This window comes from Lepidochelys kempii, chromosome 24 (assembly GCF_965140265.1).
Source record: "Lepidochelys kempii isolate rLepKem1 chromosome 24, rLepKem1.hap2, whole genome shotgun sequence".
NCBI lineage: Eukaryota > Metazoa > Chordata > Testudines > Cheloniidae > Lepidochelys > Lepidochelys kempii.
The window spans coordinates 14,256,319-14,283,324 of NC_133279.1; the positions used below are offsets into that span (position 1 = coordinate 14,256,319).

Sequence of the window (27,006 nt, forward strand, 5' to 3'; positions counted from 1 at the left end):
ACTATAGCTGGGCCTAGCCTACAGCCCCTTGGGAAATGAGGGGAAGCTGTTGCCTTTGATGACAGGTTTGAGACCCGTGTCAATAACGACCCATAAAACATTTAATTCCAGACGTTGCTTTTCTCCCCTGTTTGCAAAGCATCCTGGCTGGCAGGGCGACGTTCTCCCCCCGCTGCCCACACCCTCGCACTGACCTGCGGGTTCCTTTTGTTGGGGATTCGGCGATTAAACAGGGCTCTCGCAGTGGCATTCGGGGCCAGGTTTTCAGCAGTGCTTGGGCGCAGGGTGCCTGGGGAAATCTGGCCACTTGCCTACATGGGAGCTAAACTCTGGGAGATCCAGCATGCTGGGTGCCTCAGTTTCCCCACCTGTTGGGGGGGGGGGGATAATAATTCTTTGTCTGGTGCATTCAGACTGTAGCACTGCATGCTGGACATGGGGCTGGCTGGGTTCATTGTATGTGATTGCGTGGCTGGCTAAAGGGCAGCCGTTCTTTTGTGGTGTCTGTCCAGTGCCTGGAACCACGGGGCCTGGTCTGTGGCTGGAGCCCTTAGGTGCTAGGCAAGACCAATTCTAAGGAAGGAGTTCAGTCAGCTTGAGCTAAATTCGGCTGCCAGGGCCATACGCAGGGTCCAAGTGCCGGCACTCACACAAGGGGGCGTTAATTCCTTTGGACGGTGCCACCATGGGTGTGGTCTGGGGGCTCGCTGGGGGTGGGGAAGGAAGGTCCCCAGCTGGGGACCCCGGGGGCTTTCAAACAAGGGCCTTGGGAGCAGTTGGAAAGTGGGGTCTCAGAGAATGGGACGACACTGGATGGGGGAACTGGACTGAGGGGTAGAAGGCTGTGGGGAGCAGGCCGCTTTGCCTATCCAAACTAGGGTTGCCAGGTGCCCAGTTTTTGACAGAAAGTCCATTAGAAAAGGGGACCTGGCCATGTCCGGTCAGATATACTGACTGGACACCAAACGTCCGGTTATCACGGGGCACGGGGAGGCGCCCGGTCAGTAACCTGAGCCAGCCCTTGTTCAGCCAGGGCTGCCTCGAGGGTGACCGGACAGCAAGTGTGAAAAATTGGGATGGGGTGGGGAGGAATAGGTGCCCGTATAAAACAAATCCCAGAATAGCGGGACTGTCCCTATAAAATGGGGACATCTGATCACCCCAGCTGCCTCCCCCCCTACAGGCAGGCTCCTTGCCAGGCTACAGCAGCTCCCGTCCCAGCCCCAGAGCAGAGGGAGCCTGGGGGGAGGGGGGAAAGAGCAGAAAGCGATGTGGGTAGGGGGTAGAGAAGCAAGTGGGGGCAGCGTCTTGGGGGAAGAGGTGGAGCAGGGGGCGGGGCCTTGGGGAAAGAGGTGGAGCAGGGGGGCGGGGCCTTGGGATTCTCGTTGTCAGCAATTACCAAATTGGCAACTCTAATTGAAACTGGCACAGGAGGCCAAGGAAAAGTTGGTTTTGTTCTCTTTATCCCCTCCCTATCTGCTTGCAGTGTGGCCCCTGGTTAAATGAATCCCACTTTGCCTACAACACGTTGTGTCTCTGTCTGTTTTCACCAGCTGGCTCCCCGCTTCAGGAGAGGACCTCAGAGCACGTGCCGAATCCAGCTAGACTTGCTGGAGGTCAATCTGGTAGGGAAGGGAGGGGTGCTGTGACCTGGCTATCCGGTCTGCAAGGAGGGTGAACTCCCCTCTGAGAGGAGGGCGGGGTACGCCTATGTTCCAACTCCAGTGGAGCCTGCTCTCTTCCGGGCACGCGCACGCACACGGAGAAGTTAGATCAAATTTTAAATACGCAGCTGGAAAGTTTGCAACGTTATACAACTTGATTTGAACAGAACCTTAGAACATGAGAACGGCCATACTGGGTCAGCCCAATGCTCCATCTAGTCCAGTATCCCCTCTTCCCACGGTGGAAGAAAATACATCCTCAAAATCAGAGACAGCTTTATTTCAGGCAATTGCCAGGGAAGAAATACAGCGGACAGAGAGCATCTCTGCCTCAGTTTCTCCAAAGTACAAACAATAAGCCACCAACATTTACACTCTTTCATGGAATGCATTAATTAAAAACATCTGCAATTTATTTATGTTATGTCCTGCCCATTCCATTATTTTCTCACTTCTGTCTCACCACATCATTATCTTCAAGGTTAGGTCACACTGACTCTGCCTTGTTTCCCACCCGCTTCAGATACAGAGTCTGCTTTCCCAAGTCTCGCATTATGAGACTTCAGAGTTAGCTTGACTGTACTCTGGCTTGACATAACTGAGGAGCCTATAGTCAAATCCTTTAATCCTTGTTTCCACACCACAGTGGCCAATGCCAGGTGCCCCAGAGGGAACGAACAGAACCGGTAATCAGAGAGGTTGTGGAATCTCCATCATTGGAGATTTTTAAGAGTAGTGAAACACCTTTCAGGGAAGGTCTAGATAATACTTAGTCCTGCCATGAGTGCAGGGGACTGGACTAGATGATTTCTCGAGGTCCTTCCAGTCCTATGATTCTATGATTCTGTGATTTTTCTCAGTAAATATCGGGGTTTATTTTGGTGGATGGAAAGACAAGGGGAAAAAGTACTCAGTAGATTAATGCTTTGAATTCTGTTCATTGCTGTGGTTGGCTGCAGAACTAATGAAGTGAGCTGTAGCTCACGAAAGCTTATGCTCAAATAAATTGGTTAGTCTCTGAGGTGCCACAAGTCCTCCTGTTCTTTTTGCGGATACAGACTAACACGGCTGCTACTCTGAGAACTAACACAGAACTCCAAACACAAGGCCACCTCTGGGTTTAAGAGAACAAGGTATCTCTAATCCCCAAATAAAACTTTTCATTTGAATAAGCAGTTGACTGTTGTAGACTTAGAACTATTAGCCTATAAATATTTACATTTAATAAGTGGGCCCCACCATTAGCCGTGCATACGCCTAACTTCATCCTTTTCTCCTGGTTTTTTTTTTTTTTAAACCTTTGAATATTTTCTTGTGTTCTAAACCGTACTCTGAGACAGAGTTTTGTTTTCTTCCCATTTTAATGTCAGATCTTTAAACTGTTATCCGCTAACATCTTGAAATGTGTACATTACAGGGTGGGCATGAGAATCATAGAATATTAGAGTTGGAAGAGACCTCAGGAGGTGAGATCCATCAGTAACTTCAGATGCTCATGCACGTCACAGCTTGTGTGCGTGACTGTTTTTTTATTGTGTGTATCTTCTAGACCAGTAGCTCTCAACATTTCCAGACTATTGCACCCTTTTCAGGAGTCTGATTTGTCTTGCCTACCCCAAGTTTCACCTCACTTAAGAACTACTTGCTTGCAAACTCACATATAAAAATACAAAACTGTCACCTCACATTATTACTGAAAAGTTGCTGACTTTCTCATTTTTACCATGTAATTATAAAATAAATCTATTGGAATATAAATATTGTACTTACATTTCAGTATATAACATAAAAAGTGGGATAAATAATCTTGCCCAGATGCTCAGGGTTTAGCTGATCGCCATATTTGGGGTTGGGAAGGAATTTTCCTCCAGGGCAGATTGGAAGAGGCCCTGGAGGTTTTTCGCCTTTCTCTGTAGCATGGGGCACGGGTCACTTGCTGGAGGATTCTTTGCTCCTTGAAGTCTTTAGACCACAAGTTGAGGACTTCTGTAGCTCAGACATAGGTGAGAGGTTTTTCGCAGGAGTGGATGGGTGAGATTCTGTGGCCTGCATTGTGCAGGAGGTCGGACTAGATGATCATAATGGTCCCTTCTGACCTAAATATCTATGAATCTATGAATCTATAAAGAAGTCACTGTCTGCATGACATTTTAGTTTGTACTGACTTTGCTAGTGCTTTTCATATAGAATGTTGTAAAACTAGACAAATATCTAGATGAGTTGCTGGACCGCCCGGTTGAGAACCACTGTTCTAGACTAATACTTCATTCAACAGCTTTGCATATACACACAGACTGATGTATAATAGTAATACATCTCACTCATGCAATGGATTGTGTTTTTCTAATAAAACAAGTTATTTTTTCTATATTTGAATGATAGAAAAGTAGGGTGAAAATCAGAAAACAATGAATAATACTTTTTTGTAAAACCCGGGAATTTTCCCTTAAAAATCCATTTAAACTCAAAACGAAGGGGCTTAACTATAGTTTCAACCAATTTGCCCGAACTGAAGTTAGGCTTACTGGCCTGTAATTGCCAGGATCGCCTCTGGAGCTTTTTTAAAAAATAAGTGTAACATTTGTTCTCCTCCAATCATCTGGTACAGAAGCTGATTTAAATGATAGGTTACAAACCACACTCAGGGATGTCTACACTACCTGCCGGATCGGTGGACAGCGTCTAGCCTAGACGCGATAAATCGACCCCCGAGCGCTCTCCCGTTGACTCCTGTACTCCACCGCTATGAGAGGAGTAGGAAGAGTCGACGGGGGAGCAGCAGCATTCGACTCACGGCAGTGAAGACACCGTGGTGAGTAGGTCTAAGTACATTGACTTCAGCTACGTTACTCACGTAGCTGAAGTTGCGTAACTTAGATCGATCTCCCCCTCAGTGTAGACCAAACCTTAGTAGTTCTGCAAGTTCATATTTGAGTTCCTTCAGAACTTGGGTGAATACTTTCCCATCTGGTCCTGGTGACTTATTACTGTTTAATTTATCAATTTGTTCCAACACGTCCTTTACTGACACCTCAATCTGGGACATTTCCTTAGGTTTGACACTTAAATGGAATGGCTCAGGTGAGGGAATCTCCCTCACATCCTCTGCAGTAAAGACCGATGCAAAGAATTCATTTAGTTACTCCTCAATGGCTTTGTCTTTCTTGAGTGCTCCTTTAGTACCTCGATTGTCCGGTGCCCAATGGTGGCCGAAGCATGAAGGGGCATACAAATGTTTAGCATAACTGACATATCTTGCAGTCATGACAGCTACAAAAGTGCCATGCAAACACCTGGTCTCACTTTCAGGTGACACTGTAAATAAGAAGCAGGAAGCAGTATCTCCCATCAATGTAAACAAACTTGTTTGTCTTAGCGATTGGCAGAATAAGAAGTAGAACTGAGTGGACTTGTAGGCTCTAAAGTTTTACACTGTTTTACTTTTGAGCGCAGTTATGTAACCAAAAAAAATCTGCATTTGTAAGTTGCACTTTCACGAGAAAGAGATCGCACTACAAAGTATGAGGTGAATTGAAAAATACAATTTCTTTTGTTTATCATTTTTACAGTGCAGATATTTATCATTCTTACAGTGCCGTGTAATCAAACATAATAATGTAAAGTGAGCCCTGTGCACTTTGTATTCTGTGTTGTAACTGAAATCAATATTGAGAATATAGAAAAACATCCAAAAATATTTAATAAATTTCCACTGGTATTCTATTGTTATAAGTGTGATTTATTGCAATTAATTTTTGTAATCACAATTAATTCTTTTGAGCGAATGGCGTGAGTTAACTGCGATTAATTGACAGCCCTAATTCTTATTATTTAAGCATGGGATAACTATCCATAGAGATTATATGGTTCAGGTTGGTTCATTTAAGATTTTTACTATATTTGTCTCTGTGCTTTCTTTCACGTATAGTGCCACTCCCACACCAGTACGACCTACTTGGTCATTCCTAAATATCTTGTACGCTGGTATTACCATTTTGATTCTGATCATTCCACCAAGTTTCTGTGATACCTATTGTGTCAATAATACCAGGCACTCAGGTTCACCCATTTTAGTATTTAGACGTCTAGCAAATGTATTTAAGCACTTATAAAATGTGTCCCTTTTTAGCTGTCTGCCATTACGTGATGTAATTGAATGGGACTCTATCATTTGACTGTTTCTCATCAGATCCTACCTGTACGGGATGCATCCGATGAAGTGAGCTGTAGCTCACGAAAGCTCATGCTCAAATAAATTGGTTAGTCTCTAAGGTGCCACACGTCCTCCTTTTCTTTTTACCTGTACATTATCATCTTCCATCCTCTCCTCCTTACTAGGATACAGTGAATCCCCATGAATAGATCCTCCCTTCAGGGATGTCTCTGTCCAAACTGTGTGGCCCCCAGCTCTGAGGCTATGTCTACACTGCGCACCTTAAACAGCACACCTTAAAACTGCTCTGAAACCTCTTTTTCACATGTAGTTTAGGTGAAGCCCTTCCTTTCTGAATTGAAACCATAAACACCAAGACTGGGTGTTTTTCTAACCCATCTGCTCTGGGGAATAGTTCAGGGCAGGTGTCTGGCCTGTGTGATGCAGGAGGTCAGACTGGAGGAGCACAGTGGTCCCTGCTGGCCTTGGAATCTATTAAAATAACATCGGAGCAGAGAGAGATTCAGGTGTGAAATGCAGGGGGGAGCTGGGTCCTAGCAGATCTCGGTTTGGACAAAGCAGCCCCACCCCCAGACCAGGCATCACGCCCAGCTCGCTGTCTGCGGGGAGTCTCTGGCGCAGGGAGTCGCCCCAGGAGCGGGTAGGGGAATTAACCCCTTCCCCCTCCGCTCCCCCAGCCCAGCCCCTCCTGGAGGGGTGGGAAGTTTATTCCCCGTCCCTGGGGCTGGGAGAGAAGGCAGGAGACAGGGAGATGGCGGGGGAGGGGGGAGGATACCAGGGCTGGGGGGATCTGGAGCTGGAAAAGTTAGCCCAGAGCTGGGTAACAACATAGCCCCCCTGCTACCCTCTGCCATTCATCAGCTGTCGGCTAATTAGAACCGCCCCCACCCCTGCCTGTCCCTGCCCCACCCGAGTGACTCAGCGCTGCCGGACAGCCCCCAGCTGGTGTCAGTCGGACCTCGTGCCATTGCAGTGGGTCCCAGGCTGGATGGGCCCCGGGTCTGATCCAGGGCAGCTGGGGGAATGGGGGAGGGACCATGTGAGCCCTGGGGTCTGATCTGGTCTAGCAAACCCCACAGCCTGGATACCGGGCAAGCCAGGCCCCAGTCACTGCCTGATCCAAATCAATGTAACTATTTTATTGCTAGCTGGTAAGTCTGCTGTGAAAAGTGATATTAACGAACATACAAGTATGACCCATTAAGCCCTGGAGGGAGGGTCGGGGGAGGCAGTAGGGGTCGGGGGAGATAGGGGTGCGGGACTGGGAGAGGCAGTGGGGGCTGGAGCCTGAAGCCCTGCTGCCAGAGTCCAAAGCCTCGCGGCTGGATGACGGGGCCCAGGGACGGAGCCTGAAGCCGTGTGGCCAGAGTCTGGGGCCTGCTGCCACGCAGCCAGAGCCCGGGGCTGGAGCCCAAAGCCCCGTGTCCAGAGCCTGCCATGCCGCCACCCCAGGGCTGAAGCCCAAAACTTGAGCCCCACCACCCTAGGGAAAGTGGGGAACTCGCTGGCTGCTTGCTTGCGTGGTGTTGTGCCCCAGGTGACTCCAGAGAGGGGGCAGGGCCTCTAATCCCTGCTGGTGACCACGGCGGTGCATCCAGGAGCAACAGGGAGGGGGAGGGAGAGCTAATTTGCCCTCCCCCCATCATAGCCCAGGAGGCTGTGGCCGCAAGAAACGGCCTGGTGGCTGCATTTGAGAAACGCTAACTATCACACTCAACTCTGCTTCCCACCCAGGCCCCGATGCCAGAGAATCGGCAGCTCCTGGACCAGTCCCTGTAGGAAGCCTCCGGTGTATTTCTGCAGGTGGGCGGCTTGCCCAGCCGCGTTGTTAGCATTCAGGGTCTGGAACGAATTACCCCCGGGGGTAGATTGGCCGGGATTGGGAAGGTTTTCTCCCCTTCCTCTGTGGGGTGGATCACCTAGGTGTGGCAAAGCAGCCCGTTCCCACCCGGCGTCCACACATGTCCACCTCTTTTTGTGACCTAGCCCCCAGTCAGGTCACGATTTCGTCCCACCCCTTTTAGTCGCCGTGGCCTTAGGCAAAGATCTTCAGCCCTGAGTCTAAGCCCCATGGTCCTGGCCTTTCTCCGGTTTTGCACCACCTCCCCTGTGGCTGGTAGGGGAACCCACTGGCTGCACTGGATTCCAGTTCGGGGACCCTAAGGCCAGCCACCAGAGTTCAGTCCACCAGACCTCTTGCTGCTACTTCTCTGGACTTCCTCCCACCCAGCCGCCCTCAGCCCTTCTCCCCACGACCTCTCGAGTCTCCCCCTCCTTTCGGGGTCAGAAATCCCCCAGTAAATCTCCATCAACATGTATACACTCAAATCCAGCACCAACGCCTTCCCTGCGCTCTAATCCCGGCCTGCGATCACAGCGCCCCTTTGCCATCTCACCTTCCTCGGAGTATAATCCTCTCCCCAGCTGGGGTTCATCACCGCGGGGCCCATCCTCCAGGTGTGCCCCTCTGTGCACTGGTCTCTGAAGAGCTGGGTGTTTTAATCCTTCAGGCACTGAGCTGTGCTCCCAACCTTCACGTAGTTCTTTGTCTGGGAATTTCCTAGGGTTTTTTTTTCTTTTCATTATTAAAAAATCCCACCAAGCCTGAGGTTGCCCCCGGGCGACATGTCGACTGATTTGAAGATCGGCAGGATTAGCTTCAAACTGTTTTTTAAAATTAAACATTTAAAGGGCTGTTCCCCGGTGCCCCAGCACAGCAGAAAGCCCCGGCCAGATACAGCTGGGTTTATAGCTGCTTTGCCTCTCCAGCTGCCGAATCTGGCCCTTAATGTGCAATTGACTCACTGGTTTAGGGTTATGTGTTGCAGAGCAAAGCTCTGTAGAGTGGATGTAGGGAGCTGTCCCTGGGTCACCGTATCTCTTTGTCTTTAAGGGGGGGCTCCTGCCTCAGTTTCCCCAGCAGGGCTGCCTTGCCACACAGGGGAGCCTGGATGTCTGAAGAGCAGCGACAGATGGGCCAATATTGACATTACCTCTCACCCCGAAGAAGCCATCTGGTGCCCAGGTAACCATGGCTACAATTACGCAGAAAAACATCAGGCTTACACGGTTGCTATCGCTGCGTTCAGTGGCTCCCGCATCATCGCGTGTAAGAGGGGACCGAGGCGTGGCCGAGAGCTGGTAACCAAGGGGATGTCGGCCGGGGAAAAGAATCAGCCCCTGGGAAGGGAACGTCACAGTTCAAGGTAACTGCACCTGCCTTCCCCCTCCATGCGCCACGTTTCTCTCCCTCCCGGCTACACAGCCCCCTGGCTACTGGGGCTACGCCCAGACGGCCTCCCCGGCCCAGCGCCCGCGCTCTGCTTCTTCTCTGGAGGCTGCAGCCGGAGGAATTGCCACAGCGCCAAGTGCCCAGCCAGCTGCTTCTGAGCAAGCCCCGTTCGGAGGTAACCTGACAACCCATAAAAGACCCCATGGTCCCATGTGCCTGGGAAAAGCTCCCTGGAGCTCAGCCCCACTCCAGCCCGGGGCTCTGGTCAGGGTCAGTCCTTCCAACCCCACCGGGAGCCGAGGTGAGTCTCAGCCGAGCATGGCCTCTTGGGGCCACCGTGTCCCTGGGCCGAGCTCTGGAGATGCTGGATTCCAGCCGAGTAATAATCGCTGCGGTGGTTTGAAGAGGTTGTCCCGATTCCCAGCAGAACCTCCCCGTTCACATCGCTTCCTGACGGCTCTCCAGGCATCCAGTCTAAGAGGTCTCGCTCGAGGAGCTCACGGCAGGAAATGGGGGGCTGTGGGAGCAGAAGACCTAGTCCTGGAGGCACTGAGTCAGTGGGGCTGGGGGGACATGAGAGGGGGAATCTCTGGAGCTGGCACAGTAATGGGGATACTGGTTAAGGGGCTGTTTGAAGGCCCAGGCCTGACTCCACGACCCCTGTAAATTCTCTAATCAGTCTTCTGAGTTAAAATGACTTTACAAACGAGGCCCTTTACAAAATTTTGCCCCTGGTGTGAAACAATCTGACAGGAATAACACCGGGAATGTTCCTGCTGAGGGGATGAATTGAAATCTTGTGCACTGGGTGGGCCGGCAGGAATCTGGTGGTGACCGAGACACAGGATGCCTTGGTGTTCCCCTGTTACAGATGGGGAAACTGAGGCACAGAGGCGGACATGCTGCATCCGAGGTGCACAGAGGGTGCGTGGCAGAACAAGGATTCGAACCCAGGACTCCTGAGTCCCAGCCATTAATCATTAGGCACCGTTCCCTGCTGCCCGCAACAGCCCTGAAGGCTTGCCTCATCCATTGGCTACACCTTCCCATTTTGTTCATAGGAAAAGGTAACTGGGAATGTCACTCATGGCACCGTACTGGGATAATGGCAAATCCTTGTGCATCACAGCTGGAGTGAGTTCCTCCCACAGCCGGCATTCCCGCCTCACTCCCCACAGCGCCCCCCACAGGGCCAGGCTGGGGCTAGAGTAGCCAGGAGCTCCCACGAGGCCGATGGTCCCACCCGGCTGCCCACAGCACCCCCTGCTGGGAGAGGCTAGGATTTCACACCCTAAATCTCACTAACTGCTGTGTTTTTTCCTCCCTGCAGTGCAGTCGGCACCAGACGTGGTAGCTCATTTCAGGGGGGACGTCACCCTGAGATGCCTCTTCCTGTCCCAGCCCGGCATGAACCTCCAGCATCTGACCGTCACCTGGCAGAAGGAGCAGGTGGGGGCAGAGGCCTTGGTGGTTCACAGTTATTATTACGGGAGGGAGCAGCTGGAGAAACAGGACAAGGCTTATAGGAACCGGACCCGGCTGGAACCAGAGGAGCTGGCCCGGGGGAATGCGTCCCTGACACTGAGGGACATCCACATGCAGGACGAGGGTGTCTATCAGTGCCACGTCACCACGGAGCTGGGCACGACGTCTGAACTCTGGGGGCTGAGAGTGGGAGGTGAGTGCTGGGGGATGCTGCATCCCGGGATGGGTCTGGCTAATGCAGAGTGGTTCCATGTAGCTGGTAGTGACTGCAGCCTGCGTGGCTCCCTCTAGTGGCCGCAGCCTGTGTGGCACCGTGTCCCTGCCCCAGTCGCTACAGCCTGTGTCAGGGTTCCTTCCCCACTCTGAACTCTAGGGTACAGATGTGGGGACCTGCATGAAACCTCCTAAGCTTACTTTTACCAGCTTAGGTTAAAATTTCCCCAAGGTACAAACTATTTTACCCTTTGCCCTTGGAATTTCCACTGCCACCACCAAACTTTATCTGGGTTCCTGAAAAAACGTAGTTTGGAAACGTCTTTCCCCCCAAAATCCTCCCAACCCTTGCACCCCTCTTCCTGGGGAAGGTTTGGTAAAAATCCTCACTAATTTGCATAGGTGACCACAGACCCAAACCCTTGGATCTTAGAACAATGAAAAAGCATTCAGTTTCCTTACAAGTTTCAGAGTAACAGCCGTGTTAGTCCGTATTCGCAAAAAGAAAAGGAGTACTTGTGGCACCTGTGACGAAGTGGGACTGTTCTTAATGTTTCCTCTGAATAGTGTGGGGGTGCCTCAGTTTCCTCTAGGCAGTTCTTAAGTATCTAGGGGGTGGAATAAGGGTGTATGATCATTGCAGAGCCCTAGAGGGCATGTGTGTGCAGGAGTCTGGACACAGAGAATGGCCGACACCCTGTTTCCTGGCAACTGATGGCCTGGCCCATCCCCCCCTGCAAGGTGAGAGCTGAAGGGTTGGAGAACAAAGGAATCAGGTGACCACCTGGCCCAGGAAAGGAACAAAGCCCAGAGGAGGAGGGGCTGGAGGGGGTTTTCAGTTTGGGGCTGGCTGGGACATGGAGTGAAGGGCAGACGTGGTTGTCTGGCTCACTGCCCCCCAAAATGGACCCAGCTGAGGGGTCCCGTTCTCTGCACCTGCAAGCTCTGTGTTAGACCATGTTCCTGTCGTCTAATAAACCTTCTGTTTTACTGGCTGGCTGAGAGTCCCGTCTGACTGCGAAGTTGGGGTGCAGGACCCTCTGGCTTCCCCAGGAGCCCCGCCTGAGCGGACTCGCTGGGGGAAAGCGCACGGAGGGGCAGAGGATGCTGAATGCTCTGAGGTCAGACCCAGGAAGGTGGAAGCTGTGTGAGCTGTGTGTCCTGAAGACAGGCTGCTCACAGAAAGGCGACTGCCCCAGAGTCCTGACTGGCTTCATGGGGAGCAGTTCCAGAGCATCGCCCAGGGACTCCGTGACAGCACCTTAGAGACTAATCAATTTATTTGAGCATAAGCTTTCGTGAGCTACAGCTCACTTCATCGGATGCATCCAATGAAGTGAGCTGTAGCTCACGAAAGCTTATGCTCAAATAAATTGGTTAGTCTCTAAGGTGCCACAAGTCCTCCTTTTCTAGTTTCCTTACAAGAAGACTTTTAATAGAAGTAAAAAAGAATCACCTCTGTAAAATCAGGATGGTAGATACCTTACAGGGGAATTAGATTCAAAACATAGAGAATCCCTCTAGGCAAAACCTTAAGTTACAAAAAAGACACACAGACAGGAATAGTCATTCTATTCAGCACAGTTCTTTTCTCAGCCATTTAAAGAAATCATAATCTAACGCATCTCTAGCTAGATTACTTACTAAATTCTAAGACTCCATTCCTGTTCTGTCCCCGGCCAAAGCATCACACAGACAGACACAGACCCTTTGTTTCTCTCCCTCCTCCCAGCTTTTGAAAGTATCTTGTCTCCTCATTGGTCATTTTGGTCAGGTGCCAGCAAGGTTACCTTTAGCTTCTTAACCCTTTACAGGTGAGAGGATTTTTCCTGTGGCCAGGAGGGATTTTAAAGGGGTTTTACCCTTCCCTTTATATTTATGACAGCCTGTGTGGCACCGTGTCCCCTCCCCAGTCGCTAGAGCCTGTGTGGCACCGTGTCCCCATTTACTGGCTGCAGGCTGCATGGTTCTGTGTCCCTCTTTAGTGGTTGCAGGCTACATGGCACTTTATTAGCCTCCTCGCTGTCGGAATTCCCGCCAAGACCTCTTTCCACCTGGCTTCCCGAGAACTCAGTTCCACGCCATACTTTGTTGCTCAGCTATTTTTATCTGACTCACAGCAACACGACGCTGATCTGATCTGCTTCAAATGCAGGGGATTTGTCTCGGCTCCCACATCCCCAAGAAACTTGTTCTTGTTATACACATTTACAGATCGCATCACATTGACTCTACACTGCGTCCGACTTTACAATTAGCTTGGTTACTTAGCAGGAACCAGTCCCTGAGCCGCATGCCCTGTCCACGTTTCGACTTCCTCTTTACCTCTCTCTCCATTCCTAATGTATCCTGACCCTTGTTAGCTTGTTCAGAGTAAATTGGTCCCTGGGTGTTCTCCCTCTTATCTTAGCTGGCTCAGATATTCTGACTTTTTAGCCTACTGACCACTTGACTTATCTTATTTAGCACAAATGTCGTGTTTCCAGCCTGATGAATCATTTGCCTCCCTAATCCTTTCTTCCAAGGAATGAGGCCTCATGTCAGGCCAGGTCTCAGCTACACTCCCATCGTTGTGTTACTGCAGCTGGTTCTTTAGCTCAGCCAGCTGCTGCTCAGGGGGTTAGACCCACACTTCATTGGTTCAAGCCCCAGAGACAACCTGACGTTGCCGTCTTTAAAACGTCTTCCCTGCTGATGAGGTAGGCTGCTGTCTTCCCTGCTGCTTGTTGCTAACCTGTTATTTCCTGCAGCTGACTATCGCAGGGGTTCTCAAACTTCATTGCACCGTGACCCCCTTCTGACAACAAAAATTGCTCAACAACCCCAGGAGGGGGGATCGAATCCTAAGCCCGCTCAAGCCCCACTACTCTGGGTATGGGGGCCAAAACCGAAGCCCAAGGGCTTCAGCCCCAGGCAAGGGGCCTGTAACCTGATCCCCGCCGCCCAGGGCTTCAGCTTTGGCCCCAGGTCCCAGCAAGCCTAAGTCAGCCCTGGCAACCCTATTAAAACAGGGTCCGAACCCACTTTGGGATCCTGACCCACAGTTTGAGAACCGCTATGGTATCAGGTTAATCCCATGTGCTGGAGCTGGAGCCCTCAGAGCCTGGCTTGAATCTCTCTGCGCTGAGGCTGCCCTGTATGTCCCAGCTGCTAATTGCGGAGTGCGCCTTCAGTGACCCCAACGTGAGCCCTGCTCCAGAGCAGATTCAATCCGGATTCACACTGGATTCACAACTCAGGGCAGGACCCAGCCCACGGGGCCCAATTCTGAGCCCCCTCCCTAAATCCACCCCCCTTGTTTCTTCCCTCCAGCCCTGTTCAGCGAGCCCCAGCTGACCTTCAGCCTCTCCAGCGCTGGGGTCACGCTGACCGTCCACACGTGGGGCGGGTACCCCGAGGCCACAGTGCGGTGGCTGGACGAGGCGGGCAGGGACGTCACAGCAGAGGGCGCCACGGAGCAGCAGGTGGATGAACAGGGGCTCTGCCACGTCACCAGCTGGGTCACGGTGCCACCTGTGACCCACAGCGCCAGGCTGACCTTCGTGTTAACCCCTCGTGTGCTGGGGGCACCAATCACCCGGGCACTGAGCCTGCAGCTAAGCCCAGGTGAGTCAGGGAGGGGAGATCTGGATTTCAGCCCCCAGGGGCAGCTCAGCCCTGGGGACCCTGAAAGAGAGTGGGGGCAGGAAGCCAAATGGGGTTGGGGGACCCCCATCTATTCCCCCCCACCCGTCTATTTCCCCCAATGGAAAATCCACCCAGCCAATGGGATTGGGCCCTCGCCCCTTTCTCTGAGCATTCGCCCCAGCTGTTGTCAGGCAGGGCCCCTGCACTGCATCGCAGCCCCATCCCCTCTCTCTGTTGTAGGACTCCTGGGTCCCCCAGCCTCCTGCCTTGGGGTCCGCCTGGCTGTCATCTCTGCCACCTGCCTCTTCATCGTCCTGCTGGCCGTTGCATTTCTCTACCATCTCCACCAGGGCCCGGCTGGATCCCACTCCTGGAGGAAGGCTGAGGAGGAGGAGGAGCGGATCTCTTGTCCTATCTCAGCCAGCCCCAACTCAGAACAAGCCTGCCCCACTGGCCATGAGCAGCCAGCTGGGGCCGAGCCCTAGGGATCGGCTAGGGCAGAGCTGGAGCCACCAGGAGCAAGATCTAGCACCTCCCAGGATCTGTCATCTCCCGGCAACCAAGCCCCAGAGGACCTAGGACAACCCCTGCTGCCCCGGCTCCACCATCTGGCCATGCCCCTCCGCCTGGTGCCCTTGACCTTGGCCAAGAGCTGAGAGACCCGCCTCATCCTCTAGAAGCATCACCGAGGGGTCTCCGGCCTTCACCCCCCACACTGAGAATCAGGCTCCATCCGCGGCCTCGGTTTTCCATCCAGAACCCCCGACATGACGTGCCCTCCCCTGCCCCCGGCAACACCCCTCCTGGGAATGGAGAGGCAGCTGCAGCCCCTGCCCCAGGCATGAGATGGGTGAATGAGCCCAGCTGGGCTGCAGCAGAGCCACTGGACCAGCTGGTCCACAGAGTGGCAGACTGGGGCCAGGGTTCTGCATGTCAGCCCAGTGGCAGGTCCTTGGCTGCCCAACGCTTGTGCCCGCAGCTGTGATCACTCCTCTGCCTGCCTTGGTCCTGCCCTGCTCCAGCCTGGCTTCTGACCCCTGGTTCCGGTTATTGGCTTGGCTCTGGCTTTTAATCTTGGCGGATTCCGAGTTGCAGCTTTGGCCTGTGGCTCTGGCTTAGACCTGGCTCTAACCACTAGATCGGATGGCCCAGACTAACCACAGCCTGGCACTGGTGCAATCTCTTCTCTAGCTGTCCCTCTTTAGCCCCCTCCCCCGCACATACTGCCCCTTCTTCATCAGCCATCCTATTCCCTGCTGCATTCTCCTCCTGGGACCGGATCAGCCTGCTGTCCTCTTGTCTTGCATCGTGTACAGGTTCCTATACCACCCTCATCACTGCACAGCTGAGTGCCTGCCAGGTCGGGCACTACCCACCGTGATTATGCATCCGCCACGTGCTGTTTGTTCTCTCTGCCTCTCCCCGGATGGAGAAGTCAGTGCACAGGAGGCTCTTGTTTTGGTAGGGTTCCCTTTTCGGTTACTAGAAATAGACCCTGTTGCTGTATGTTTATGTTGGAGAAGGCAGGCCCAAGAGTCTTTGGAGCAGTCAGCAGTCAGGTTTCTAATGAGCCTTGGTTCCTGTGGCAGGTAGTTCCGCAGTCTCGGACCACGCTTGAAGAAGGTTCTTGCTCCTGAACAGACCAGCTTTACTCCTATGGTTGAGAATTTCACAGGCCAGAGCTGTCGACCACAGTCTGTTCCCCCGAGCTTTACATGGGCCATGGGATAGGCTGGGCCTAGGCCATGAAGCGCTGTGAAGATAACGACCGGTCACTATCCGGCAGGAAGCCAGCGTAGAGAGCGGAGCAGAGGTGGGATGTGCTCGCGACGGCTTGCACAGCTGAGGAGATGTGCTGCAGCATTTGGCCCTTGTCAGAGTCCCTGCGTGCCGGAGGCTTCCCGCCCGGCCCCATCGCGTTGCTGTCGTCTAGCCAAAGGCGCGAAGCACAGGTCATCCCCCGCCAGGACAGATGGAGTCTCCTAGCCAGCCAGAGATGACAGAAAGCGCCGTGCGCAGCCCTTGGGATGTGAGAGTCCAGCATCAGCGAGGAATCCCGGGGCACTCCTGGACTATGGGCCGGACTGGCCGGTGGGGGACGTGAACTTGAATCAAAGGCAGCTGCTCCGGGGCTGTGAACATCCCCGAGTGCTCTCCTCTGCCCGCCTTGCTTGGGGTTCAGCGCCAGCCAGCTGCTCCCTTCCCAGAGCTGATCTTGCCTGTCGAGGGGCAATGGCGGGGGGTGGGGCGTCTGTGGGCAAGGACAAGTCGAGCTGGGGGGGTCACCCGCTGATTGCTGGCGCTTGAGTCTGTGGTGTCTGACCAGTTCCTGCAGTAGCTGCATGGTGTTGGAACGGGCCAGAGAGAAAACTGACCCTGGGGGAGCCGCTCTAGCCAGGGGTCGGGGGCGGAGGAGCCGTTCCCCATCACTACTTGCTGGGCATGTCCGTTGAGCAATGGTGCAAGTCGAAATAATTTCTTGCCGGTACGCTGCACTCGTGGGAGTGACTCAAAGGGGCGGGGGCACGTGACCCCCCCCCCACGTGACTCCTCCCTGCCCCGCCCCCAGCCTGGGGCCCTGGGGCCCTCCCTGTCCCTTCCCCAGGATCCACATCCATCCCATGTTACCTGCGGGCAGAGGGGGCTCTCTTCTCCTCCCGCTGCACCAGAGACTAAGGAGACCCAGCTGTGTGGAAGGGCTGCTGGAGTGAGGCTGCCCTGCTCCTTTCACTGCTGCGGTTCCCGGGAGAGCCTTGAACTGCAGGGCTCTCCGGGGAACCGCAGCAGCGAAAGGAGCAGAAGGTGGGGCCGCTGGGCTGTACCACCCCCAGCCCAGCTCAGCCCTGTCCTCCAGTGGGGCTTCTGTACAGACCCCAGGCAGGACTCAGGAGACACAGCTGAGTGGAAGGGCTGGGGATGGGCTCCTCCTGTGTCTTTGCAGCTATAAATATCATAGTGGCACAGCAGACCGGACCAGAGCACCCTACTTGCCCTGCTGCCATTGAGGAAGGAATCCAACCATGGGCTCCTGGCACCTCTCTCAGCGGCGTCCTACACTCGACAGGGTCAAATGCTGCAGAGAATGCCAGGGGGTGGGGATGGATATCTGCCCCCTCTCCTCACCAGGAGGGGGCCATCCATCGGTGCCATGAAACAATTTCAGCTCCGTGTCCTGGCCTGAATCCTGCTTGGGCCGAGTCCCGCACGTTGGCTTGAGTCAGATGAGCCTGTGGGTGGCTTTGGAACAAAGCTCAGGAGCAACGGGTCTGAGACGGGGCAACAGTTGGCTACAACCTAGGGCTGCAGGGCGGGTTTCTGCAGTGCTCTCCTGTGTGGGGATGTGGAAGGGACGGTCCCTTCTCTCTGTGGCTGTTTCAGCCAGGAGTGGCACCAGGGGTTCACGACTCTCTCACAAGCCAGGAAGAGCCTGGGCCGGGTTCCCATGTCCTGGACCAGGACTGTTTTGGGGAGTCCTTCGTGTCTGGCCCAGTGACTGTCCCGAAAGCTCAGCACTGTTGGCCTGTAGCCAGCTTTGGAATCTGTTGGAGTGCGTGAGTCTCTGTGGTTGAATCAGGCTCATTGGTCTTTTTTGCTTCTGGGTGACTTCGAGCAAGTCATCCCTGCCTGTGCCTCAGTTTCCTATCTATAAAATGGGGATAACACTACTGCTATTCTTTATAACTTGCCATGAGAGCTGCTGCTGTTTCAAGTGATTTGTTATTTATTTGTATTGTTAAAGTGTTTGTTATTTATTATTTGTATTGTTAAATCTGTCCATCTTTGGCCTTAAAATCCACGTACATGTGTCATGCAGGGACTTAAGGAGATTGAGCTTTTTAGCTCAGCGAAGAGGCGGCTTGATTCTGTTCTATCAACATGACCCTGGGAAGGAGATTTCTGAGAGCGGAAACCCGCTGGTCTGATCTAGAGCATGGTTGGGGCAGCTGTGCCAGGATACCAGGCTGGCTGGGCCCATGCGTCTGATGCAGGGCGGCAGGGAGGGGTTTGGGGGTGGAATAAAAATACCCCAGAATTCCCCGTACTACAGAGAGGGCTCAGCTCCACAACCGCCTTCACAGCTGAGGGGGGCGCAGAAGAGAGTAGGGCCGGAGTGGCTGCTGTGGTGCCCTGGATCGGGCCGAGGTGCCATTAGGCACCAGAGTGATCAAGCGGGAAGAACTTTCCTGTCCCATCCCCTCTGCCCTGGACTCACCCCCATCCCCCTCCTGCCCCTGACACCCCAACTTCCTCCGGCCTCTCCCCACTCCCCATGGGATGCACAGTGCGATACAATCTCCTGGCCCATACAGGAAAAAACAACCACCCCCACAACACACAAACAGTGAAGTGGAACCCCCAGAAAAAAAACAAACAGTCGAAATCCCAACTGATTTCTCACCTTCTCTGGGGCTGTGAAAACCGCCCGGAGTTTATGAGCAGCTTATGGCCGGCTGTTCTCATGAGCCCCAGTTGTCTCCATTTCCTCCCACAATAAAACAGCTTGTGCAGAAATATTTGACCCGCCAGACCAACAGTCTGCCCCAGCTGTACAAAAAGGGTCTGGGAGTGGGGTGGATGCTGTAATCCTGAGTGCAGGTTAAGACATTTGCCAGTGCCACAATGGGCTACAGAACACATACATGATGGGCCAGTGTTGATGAATATATATTTATATGCTAGCCAGCCTGTATCATGTTAATAGCGTGCCTTAGCTGCACCCTTTCTGTACATTAGTAAACATTAATTACCACTAGCATGAAGCCCAAATACCGTAACCATGCTGTAGGCTAAGCTGGCCTGGACCAGAACCCTGTTCTCTTATGCCAAGTACCCCGAACTCCTTGTGTTTACTGAAATAGGGATTTGGCAGAAGCCAATAGGAAATGCGTCAAAAGCAAGATACCGTTGTTCCACACCTTAGTACAGGCTGGGCAGGAGCGTCACAGAGCAGGCCCTGGAAGGCTGGTCCCAACCCGGAGATAAGGGAGGAACAGAACAGGTTAGGGAACTGGGACAAACCGAGGGGTCGGTTCCAGTGACGTGGGAAGAAATTTACAACTTGTAAAATCGTATCACCGAGACCAGGGGAGCAAATCATCTCCATCGGGCGACTGTAACGAGATTGCACAGGACGGCTCTTCGGCGACTGGCATCATTTGGAACCTCTTCCCTGTAGCATATTAATAAACCTGACTGATACTGGTTATTTTGTCTCTTGAGCGTATTTCATAACGAAATATCGAACCAAAGTGTGATCAAGCTATTGACTACGCCAGTGGTTTTCAACCTGAGGTCCATGGACCCTTGGGAAGCCACAGACTATGTCTAAGATTTCCAAAGGGCTCCCCAACTCCATTTGAAATTTTTAGGGGTCTGCCAATGAAAACCTGTTGGAAACCACCAGACTATACGATTTTGCCTGCAGGGGATAATGTGCATATTACACACGCTATGCAAAGTAGCATTAGACTGTGTCACTCTGCAATTCATAGAGTCTAAGGCAGAAGAGACCATTGCAAATGGCTACTCCATGGGTTCTCAATGTATGGAGCGGGCCTCCCAACAGAGGCACAGGAATGTGTGAAGGGAGGTGTGAGCTAAGTGCTTCTTTGGGGGGGCTTTTAAGAGCGCTGTCTGAGGCTCGTGCAGAAGGGCCATGCAGACCCCAGAGGCAGGGAATAGCTGGAGCTCCCTGGTCCCCAGGGTACAATCTGCAACTGAGAGATCGCTGTGCCCACTTAACTCTCCAGCCTGGGCTCTCTGTCACACTGCTATGCCAGTGACAGGCAGCAAACCCCCTCCAGGCGCTGTGGTCACTCAGCCATCTGCGTGAATGATCCCTGAGCCACTCATGAGCTTACGGAGAGAGGCACCAGATAATCACCCCAGCTCTCAGCCTTGCACCCCACCGATATACCATCTTACTGCCCAAGAATCCCTTGGACAGCACAAACTCATTAAGTAGTTCACCACGTTATCAAAGGAATGTGGACATGCACCAGCCTTTGTAAGCCGGGCTGAGATTCCGCGTGTGACAGGTTCGGTCACAGAGACCCCCCTTGGGACTGTCACCTGATTTGCTGAATTTACTTCTGAGCCCGTCTTTAACCAAAACCTGCTTAGCAAGTTATCTATCTCCAGCACCGAGACACCCAGCTCCCAATGGGATCCAAACCCCAAATAAATCCGTTTTACTCTGTATAAAGCTTATACAGGGTAAACTCATAAATTCTCCACCCTCTATAACACTGATAGAGAGATATGCACCGCTATAGACTAGGGACCGAATGGCTCGGCAGCAGTTCTGCGGAGAAGGACCTAGGGGTTACAGTGGACGAGAAGCTGGATATGAGTCAACAGTGTGCCCTTGTTGCCAAGAAGGCCAATGGCATTTTGGGATGCATAAGTAGGGGCATTGCCAGCAGATCGAGGGATGTGATCGTTCCCCTCTATTCGACACTGGTGAGACCTCATCTGGAGTACTGTGTCCAGTTTTGGGCCCCACACTACAAGAAGGATGTGGAAAAACTGGAAAGAGTCCAGCGGTGGGCAACAAAAATGATTAGGGGACTGGAACACATGAGTTATGAGGAGAGGCTGAGGGAACTGGGGATGTTTAGTCTTCAGAAGAGAAGAATGAGGGGGGATTTGATAGCTGCTTTCAACTACCTTAAAGGGGGTTCCAAAGAGGATGGCTCTAGACTGTTCTCAGTGGTAGCTGATGACAGAACAAGGAGTAATGGTCTCAAGTTGCAGTGGGGGAGATTGAGGTTGGATATTAAGAAAAACTTTTTCACGAGGAAGATGGTGAAACACTGGAATGTGTTACCTAAGGAGGTGGTGGAATCTCCTTCCTTAGAAGTTTTTAATGTCAGGCTTGACAAAGCCCTGGCTGGGATGATTTAGTTGGGGATCGGTCCTGCTTTGAGCAGGGGGTTGGACTAGATGACCTCCTGAGGTCCCTTCCAACCCTGATAGTCTATGATTCTATATGCACGGCTGTTTAATAGCTGGGGGAGCAATCACTTAATTAATAAACAAAAGTGATTTTATTAACCCAGAGTATAAAAAGTAGGATTTAAGTGGTTCCAAGTAATAACACACAGAACAAAGTAAGTTACCAAGCAAAATAAAACAAAACACACAATCGAAACCTAATACATCAAAAAACTGATTACAGATAAAAATCTCATCCTCAGAAATGTTCTGATAAGCTTCTTTCACAGACTGGACTCCTTCCTAGTCTGGGCCCAATCCGTTCCCCTGGTACAGTTCTTGTTAGTTCCAGCTCCGGTAGTAACTAGGGGATTTCTCATGACTGGCAGCCACCTTTGTTCTGTTCCACTCCCTTTTATAGCTTTGGCACAAGGTGGGAATACTTTGTTTCTCTCCATCTTCCCACCCCTCCCTCTAAATGGAAAAGTGCCAGGTTAAAGATGGGTTCCAGTATCATGTGACATGTTCACATGTCCTGTGAGCCCCCCTCCATTCTTTCAGGACTGGCCCGCATGCAAGTATGCAGTGGAGGCTTGCAGGTAAACAGAGCCATCTACAGTCAATTGTCCTAGTCAAAGGGAGCCATCAAGATTCCAAGGCACCATTAATGGCCCACACTTTGCATACTTATAATAGGACCTCAGAGTTATACTTGATATTTCTAGCTTTAGATACAGGAATGATACATGCATACAATAGGATGAAGTGAGCTGTAGCTCACGAAAGCTCATGCTCAAATAAATTGGTTAGTCTCTAAGGTGCCACAAGTCCTCCTTTTCTTTTTGCGAATACAGACTAACACGCTGTTACTCTGAAACACTCAAGATTATAAAACTTTGTAGTGATATTTTACAAGAGACCTTTTGCATAAAGCTGTGATGCAGCAGGGAGGGGGGACTGTTGACCTGGGAATGTGGCAGGGGAGTTTCAATGGGAGACCTGAGAGCCTGTCACCTGAGCCAGGAGGGTGAGAGGGAGGTAACACCTCTGCCCAGGAATGTGAACAGAGGCTGCAGGAGAGAGCCGGCTAAGGGGGGGTTTAGTTTCAGTTTGGTGCTGGGTGGTGGAACGCAATGAACCCCAGGGCTGGGGTCTAAGCTCCCTGCTCCCCCAGAAGGACTTGACTAAGGGGGCCTGGTTGTACCCACAAGCTCTGTTTGAGACTGTGTCCCAGTTGTCCAATAAACCTTCTGTTTTACAGGCTGGCTGAGAGTCTCAGTGAATCCCAGGAAGAGGGGTGCAGGGCCTGGACTCCCCCACACTCCGTGATAAAAGCATATTCCCATTACATTATATTCACTGATTAGCATTTCCATAGAACATATGGAGTGCAACATCACACTCCAACCACTTCAACCAAGCCAGATTTATTAATTACGGTAAGATAAATGTTAAGAGATTATAAGTAGCAGGCACAGAGATCAGAGGTAGTAACACAGAAATAAAAAATTCACAGGCTAAATTCTACAAAGCACAATTTGAATCAAGCAGTCTGTCCCTCTCATAGATGTTACAGGCAGCTCACGCTTCTCAATACACAGGCTGGATTCTTTTTCCAGCTTGGGACCAATCACCCTCCCCTGCTCCAGCAGGTAAGATTGAGTCACGGGTATTTATAGTGAAAGTCATGGACCGGTCATGGGCAACAAACAAAAAGTCACCTCCCTGAATCATAACAATATCACAGCGGTTAATATGGAGGCTAACTTTGCCCAAGGACAATAAACGTAGTGCTAAATGGAATTTGTAGCTGCTCTGTACAAAGTAAGGCTTCATTGCCCGGGAATCCTGACAAGCAGCCCTGGGCCAGTCCCCCAGGAGATGTCGTCAGGAGGCTGAGCCCATTGTGTCCAGCACGCACCTGTAGCATAGAATCATAGAATATCAGGGTTGGAAGGGACCCCTGAAGGTCATCCAGTCCAACACCCTGCTCGAAGCAGGACCAATTCCCAGTTAAATCATCCCAGCCAGGGCTTTGTCAAGCCTGACCTTAAAAACCTCTAAGGAAGGAGATTCTACCACCTCCCTAGGTAACGCATTCCAGTGTTTCACCACCCTCCTAGTGAAAAAGTTTTTCCTAATATCCAATCTAAACCTCCCCCACTGCAACTTGAGACCATTACTCCTCGTTCTGTCTTCTGCTACCATTGAGAACAGTCTAGAGCCATCCTCTTTGGAACCCCCTTTAAGGTAGTTGAAAGCAGCTATCAAATCCCCCTTCATTCTTCTCTTCTGCAGGCTAAACAATCCCAGCTCCCTCAGCCTCGCCTCATAAGTCATGTGTTCTAGACCCCTAATCATTTTTGTTGCCCTTCGCTGGACTCTCTCCAATTTATCCACATCCTTCTTGTAGTGTGGGGCCCAAAACTGGACACAGTACTCCAGATGAGGCCTCAGCAATGTCGAATAGAGGGGAACGATCACGTCCCTCGATCTGCTCGCTATGCCCCTACTTATACATCCCAAAATGCCATTGGCCTTCTTGGCTACAAGGGCACACTGCTGACTCCTATCCAGCTTCTCATCCACTGTCACCCCTAGGTCCTTTTCCGCAGAACTGCTGCCTAGCCATTCGGTCCCTAGTCTGTAGCGGTGCATTGGATTCTTCCATCCTAAGTACAGGACCCTGCACTTATCCTTATTGAACCTCATCAGATTTCTTTTGCACTTACAGTCTGCACGCACAGGGATCTCTCAGTGCAGCCCTGGGTACCCGGATCTGGTTTCCCACACAGCAGTTTCTTTGGCGAGGCCGGTCCTCCCCCCACAGCGCCCCCCCTCCCCCCCCCGCGGCCGGCAGGGGGCGGTCCTCCCCCCCCACAACGCCCCCCTCCCCCCCGCGGCCGGCAGGGAGCGGTCCTCCCTCCCCCACAGCGCCCCCCCACCTCCCCGCGGCCGGCAGGGGGCGGTCCTCCCCCCCCACAACGCCCCCCTCCCCCCCGCGGCCGGCAGGGGGCGGTCCCCCCCCACAGCGACCCCCCTCCCCGCCGCGGCTGGCAGGGGGCGGTCCTCCCCCTCCCCCCCGCGGCCGGCAGGGGGCGGTCCTCCCCCCCCCCCCCAGCACCCCCCCACCTCCCCGCGGCCGGCAGGAGCAGGGGGCGGCCGGAGCCCGGGACCATCGCGCTGCAGAGGGGCGAGAGCAGCTGGAAGAGACGGGGGGAGAGTGGGTGTTAGCAGGGGCCGGGCCGGGCCCAGCATCTGCGACTGGGCTCTGCCACTGCCCCATCGCATCCCCCCCCCACTGCAGGTCACCGGCCCCAGCCCCACACGCACCCGCCCGTCTCCGAGAGAGTGTCGGGGCCGGCCTCTGGGAGTGGTGGTGGTGGGGGGGGGGGGTTGAATCTGCCGCGTGCGATCCTATTGGACAACCTGCTCCCAGCAGCGCCGCCCCCTGCCTCCCTTACCCCCGTTGATTGGGGTGGGCCCCCGCCCACACAGCCCGCCCCCCGTTCCCTTGTAAATCTGCCTCCCTGGACGCTGGGAACTTGGCCCCGGGCGGGCGCCCAGCTCTGCCCCCACCCACGCGGAGCTCGGAGTCCAGCCGGCGCGGGCCGCTACCCCCTGCGGCAGGGCTGGGAGAGCCAGAGACCGAAGAAGCTCGGTCTGGTTCCTTTCTCCCGGGGAGGGACTTGATCCGGCTCTGTCAGCGCCCCCCGGGACAAGGGAGACCCGACGGCCAGAGCCAGACCAATCCCGACTGCAAACAAGGGGCAGATTTTCCTCAAGGAAGGGAACTGACCCTTGGAACAACTGCCCCAAGGACAGGATGGCCCCTCCAGCCCTGGGAGGGGCTCCATGGAGATTGGGTGTCTGCCTGTAAACGTGCTGTGCTAGCTCTCCCATCAGATGTGGGCTGAAGGCAGAGGGGGGGGTGTGTGTGTGTGTGCTCCTCACCTACCCGTCACCCCCAGCCCTCGAGCTCAGCATCGGGCCCCAGCCCCACAAGCCTCCCCAGCCCCTCCCTCCCGCAAGCAGGCTGAGCAATACCCAGCTCCTCTGCCTCCAAATCAAGCCTAGGAAACAGCTGTACACCCTCGTGCTTCACGCCATGTTTCCCTTGCTCTCACATCCTGCCCCACACCAAATGGTGGGAACTACTGTGACCTGCAGAGGGCAGAGAAGCCCAGGAGGGCAGCCTGCACCCCACTCTGGATCCAGAGCCCATCAGGCGTATCAGCTGCCTGCTCATCCACCTAGCCATGAGCCCAGGCATGTAGTTGGTATGGTGCACAAACTCCTTTGACACCAGCCCCTTCCACAGCAAGGGAGACCCTGGCACATATCTGCGAAGGGCGTGTCAGCCTGCAGCCCCTCCAAACCTTCTGTCTAGATTCTGGCGGCACTTGTCCCCCCACCTCCCAATCCATGCGCACCCTGGCCCCACAAAGTCACGGGACTTCCTCGGCAGCCTGCTCCCAGTGCTCGCCACAACTGCCGTCCCTCTGGAACGATGGAAACTGGACACTCCCCCCCGAATCACACCACTGGTGTCCACTGACTCCTTAGATGAGTGACCGGTGCTATCGGGGTCTCTCTGCTCATTGTCCCCTCCCCACCCCGCTCCTTGACTTTTAACCTTCCCTTCCATCTCTGGTTTTTCATTGGTTGACCCCAGAACTTCAGTCCAATGGCTCCTCCCCTTGGATTGAGGGGTCCTTTACCTGGGGGTGGGGGGGGGCCTTAGGCCAGCAGTCTCTTGCTAATCCAATAGGGCACAGCTGTTGTGTCACTTTGACAGCACCAGTCAAAGCACCCTTTATCCTCATCTACCAGCAGGGAACAGACTGGTGTGATGACAGCAGGCCCAAGACACAGCTCAGCAAACTGGGTAGACGGGCACAAAAGCCAGCCACAGATCAGAGCTAATTCTCACCCCTTCATTACAGCGTTGCATGTCATCAGGGTGAAGAAACATTTATGAGATGTGTCAGTCAAATGCCTTGAGGACACAGAGCAAGACCTGGCACGTACTAGGTGCTGTACAAACCCATAACGCTGTAGTAATGGGGAAAGTGCCAATGGCCAAACAGGCAGAGAGCAGCCGGGAGAGCAGGGGTTAAACGCTGCAGGAGACAGGAATTCCCGCTTGAAGGGTTGGGGAAGGACAGACAGGCTAGCGCCCAGCCATCAGCATTCGCGGGTGGAGCAACCTAGGCCGGGATCGTCAGGATGTCTGAACGAGTTGAGGGTAGCTCAGCTGTCTCTGGTTCAGGGTGGGGGCTAGCGGTGCTGTGCCCCTTGTTGCTATTCATTGCCTCTCTACCGCAGAGAGCTGCCACCAGGAAGCGCTGCAACAAGCTTGCCAAGCTGAGGCACAAGCAGCCCAAGTGCCAGACAGCCTCCTGCCACATGACGTCTCTTCCTTCCATCCCCGCCTGCAACCCCCGGGGGGACGGGAGAGAGAACGGAGCTGCTTCCTCGGCGCAGAACGCAGGTTTAGAAGGGTGACAGAGGATGGGCCAGTGTCACCCTCTAATTGCACAGGCAAGACTCCTGGGTTCTCTCCCCAGCTGGGGGAGGGGAGTGGGGTCTAGTGGTTAGAGCCAGGGGGCTGGGAGTGAATAGCTCCTTAGCATATCCCGTTATGGTCCAACGAAAGAGAGAGACAGATAATG

At 53.3% G+C, this 27,006-nt stretch overlaps 1 protein-coding gene and 1 long non-coding RNA gene across 7 annotated transcripts; one reads left to right on the plus strand and one right to left on the minus strand.

Moving 5' to 3' along the window:
* Positions 1-8,926: 8,926 nt before the first annotated feature.
* On the plus strand, positions 8,927-19,601 carry LOC140902576 (CD276 antigen homolog). 6 transcript variants are annotated; one of them, XM_073322796.1, is made up of 5 exons: positions 8,927-9,245; positions 9,942-10,137; positions 10,401-10,748; positions 14,081-14,374; positions 15,985-19,601. In XM_073322796.1, exons 2-5 carry the CDS (start codon positions 9,942-9,944, stop codon positions 16,011-16,013), a joined length of 867 nt encoding a protein of 288 aa, XP_073178897.1. In that variant the 5' UTR covers positions 8,927-9,245; the 3' UTR covers positions 16,014-19,601. The 6 variants fall into 6 exon arrangements, with proteins under 6 accessions (XP_073178897.1, XP_073178894.1, XP_073178895.1 ...); XM_073322793.1 differs by having other exon boundaries at positions 8,928-9,245; positions 14,636-19,601; XM_073322794.1 differs by having other exon boundaries at positions 8,928-9,044; positions 14,636-19,601.
* Positions 19,602-22,738: 3,137 nt separating this feature from the next.
* On the minus strand, positions 22,739-24,147 carry LOC140902595 (uncharacterized). The gene is made up of 2 exons (XR_012156094.1): positions 24,064-24,147; positions 22,739-23,252 (listed from the first exon to the last, which is right to left on the minus strand). It is a non-coding gene; the product is annotated as an uncharacterized lncRNA (long non-coding RNA).
* Positions 24,148-27,006: the final 2,859 nt, after the last annotated feature.

Bases quoted from the DNA above. Each gene is read 5' to 3' on its own strand.
- LOC140902576 (XM_073322793.1), top strand. From the start codon at position 9,942: ATGGGGAAACTGAGGCACAGAGGCGGACATGCTGCATCCGAGGTGCAC. The intron at 10,138-10,400 runs GTAACTGGGAAT...TCCTCCCTGCAG, and splicing joins CATTTTGTTCATAGGAAAAG to TGCAGTCGGCACCAGACGTG. The intron at 10,749-14,080 runs GTGAGTGCTGGG...TCTTCCCTCCAG, and splicing joins CTGGGGGCTGAGAGTGGGAG to CCCTGTTCAGCGAGCCCCAG.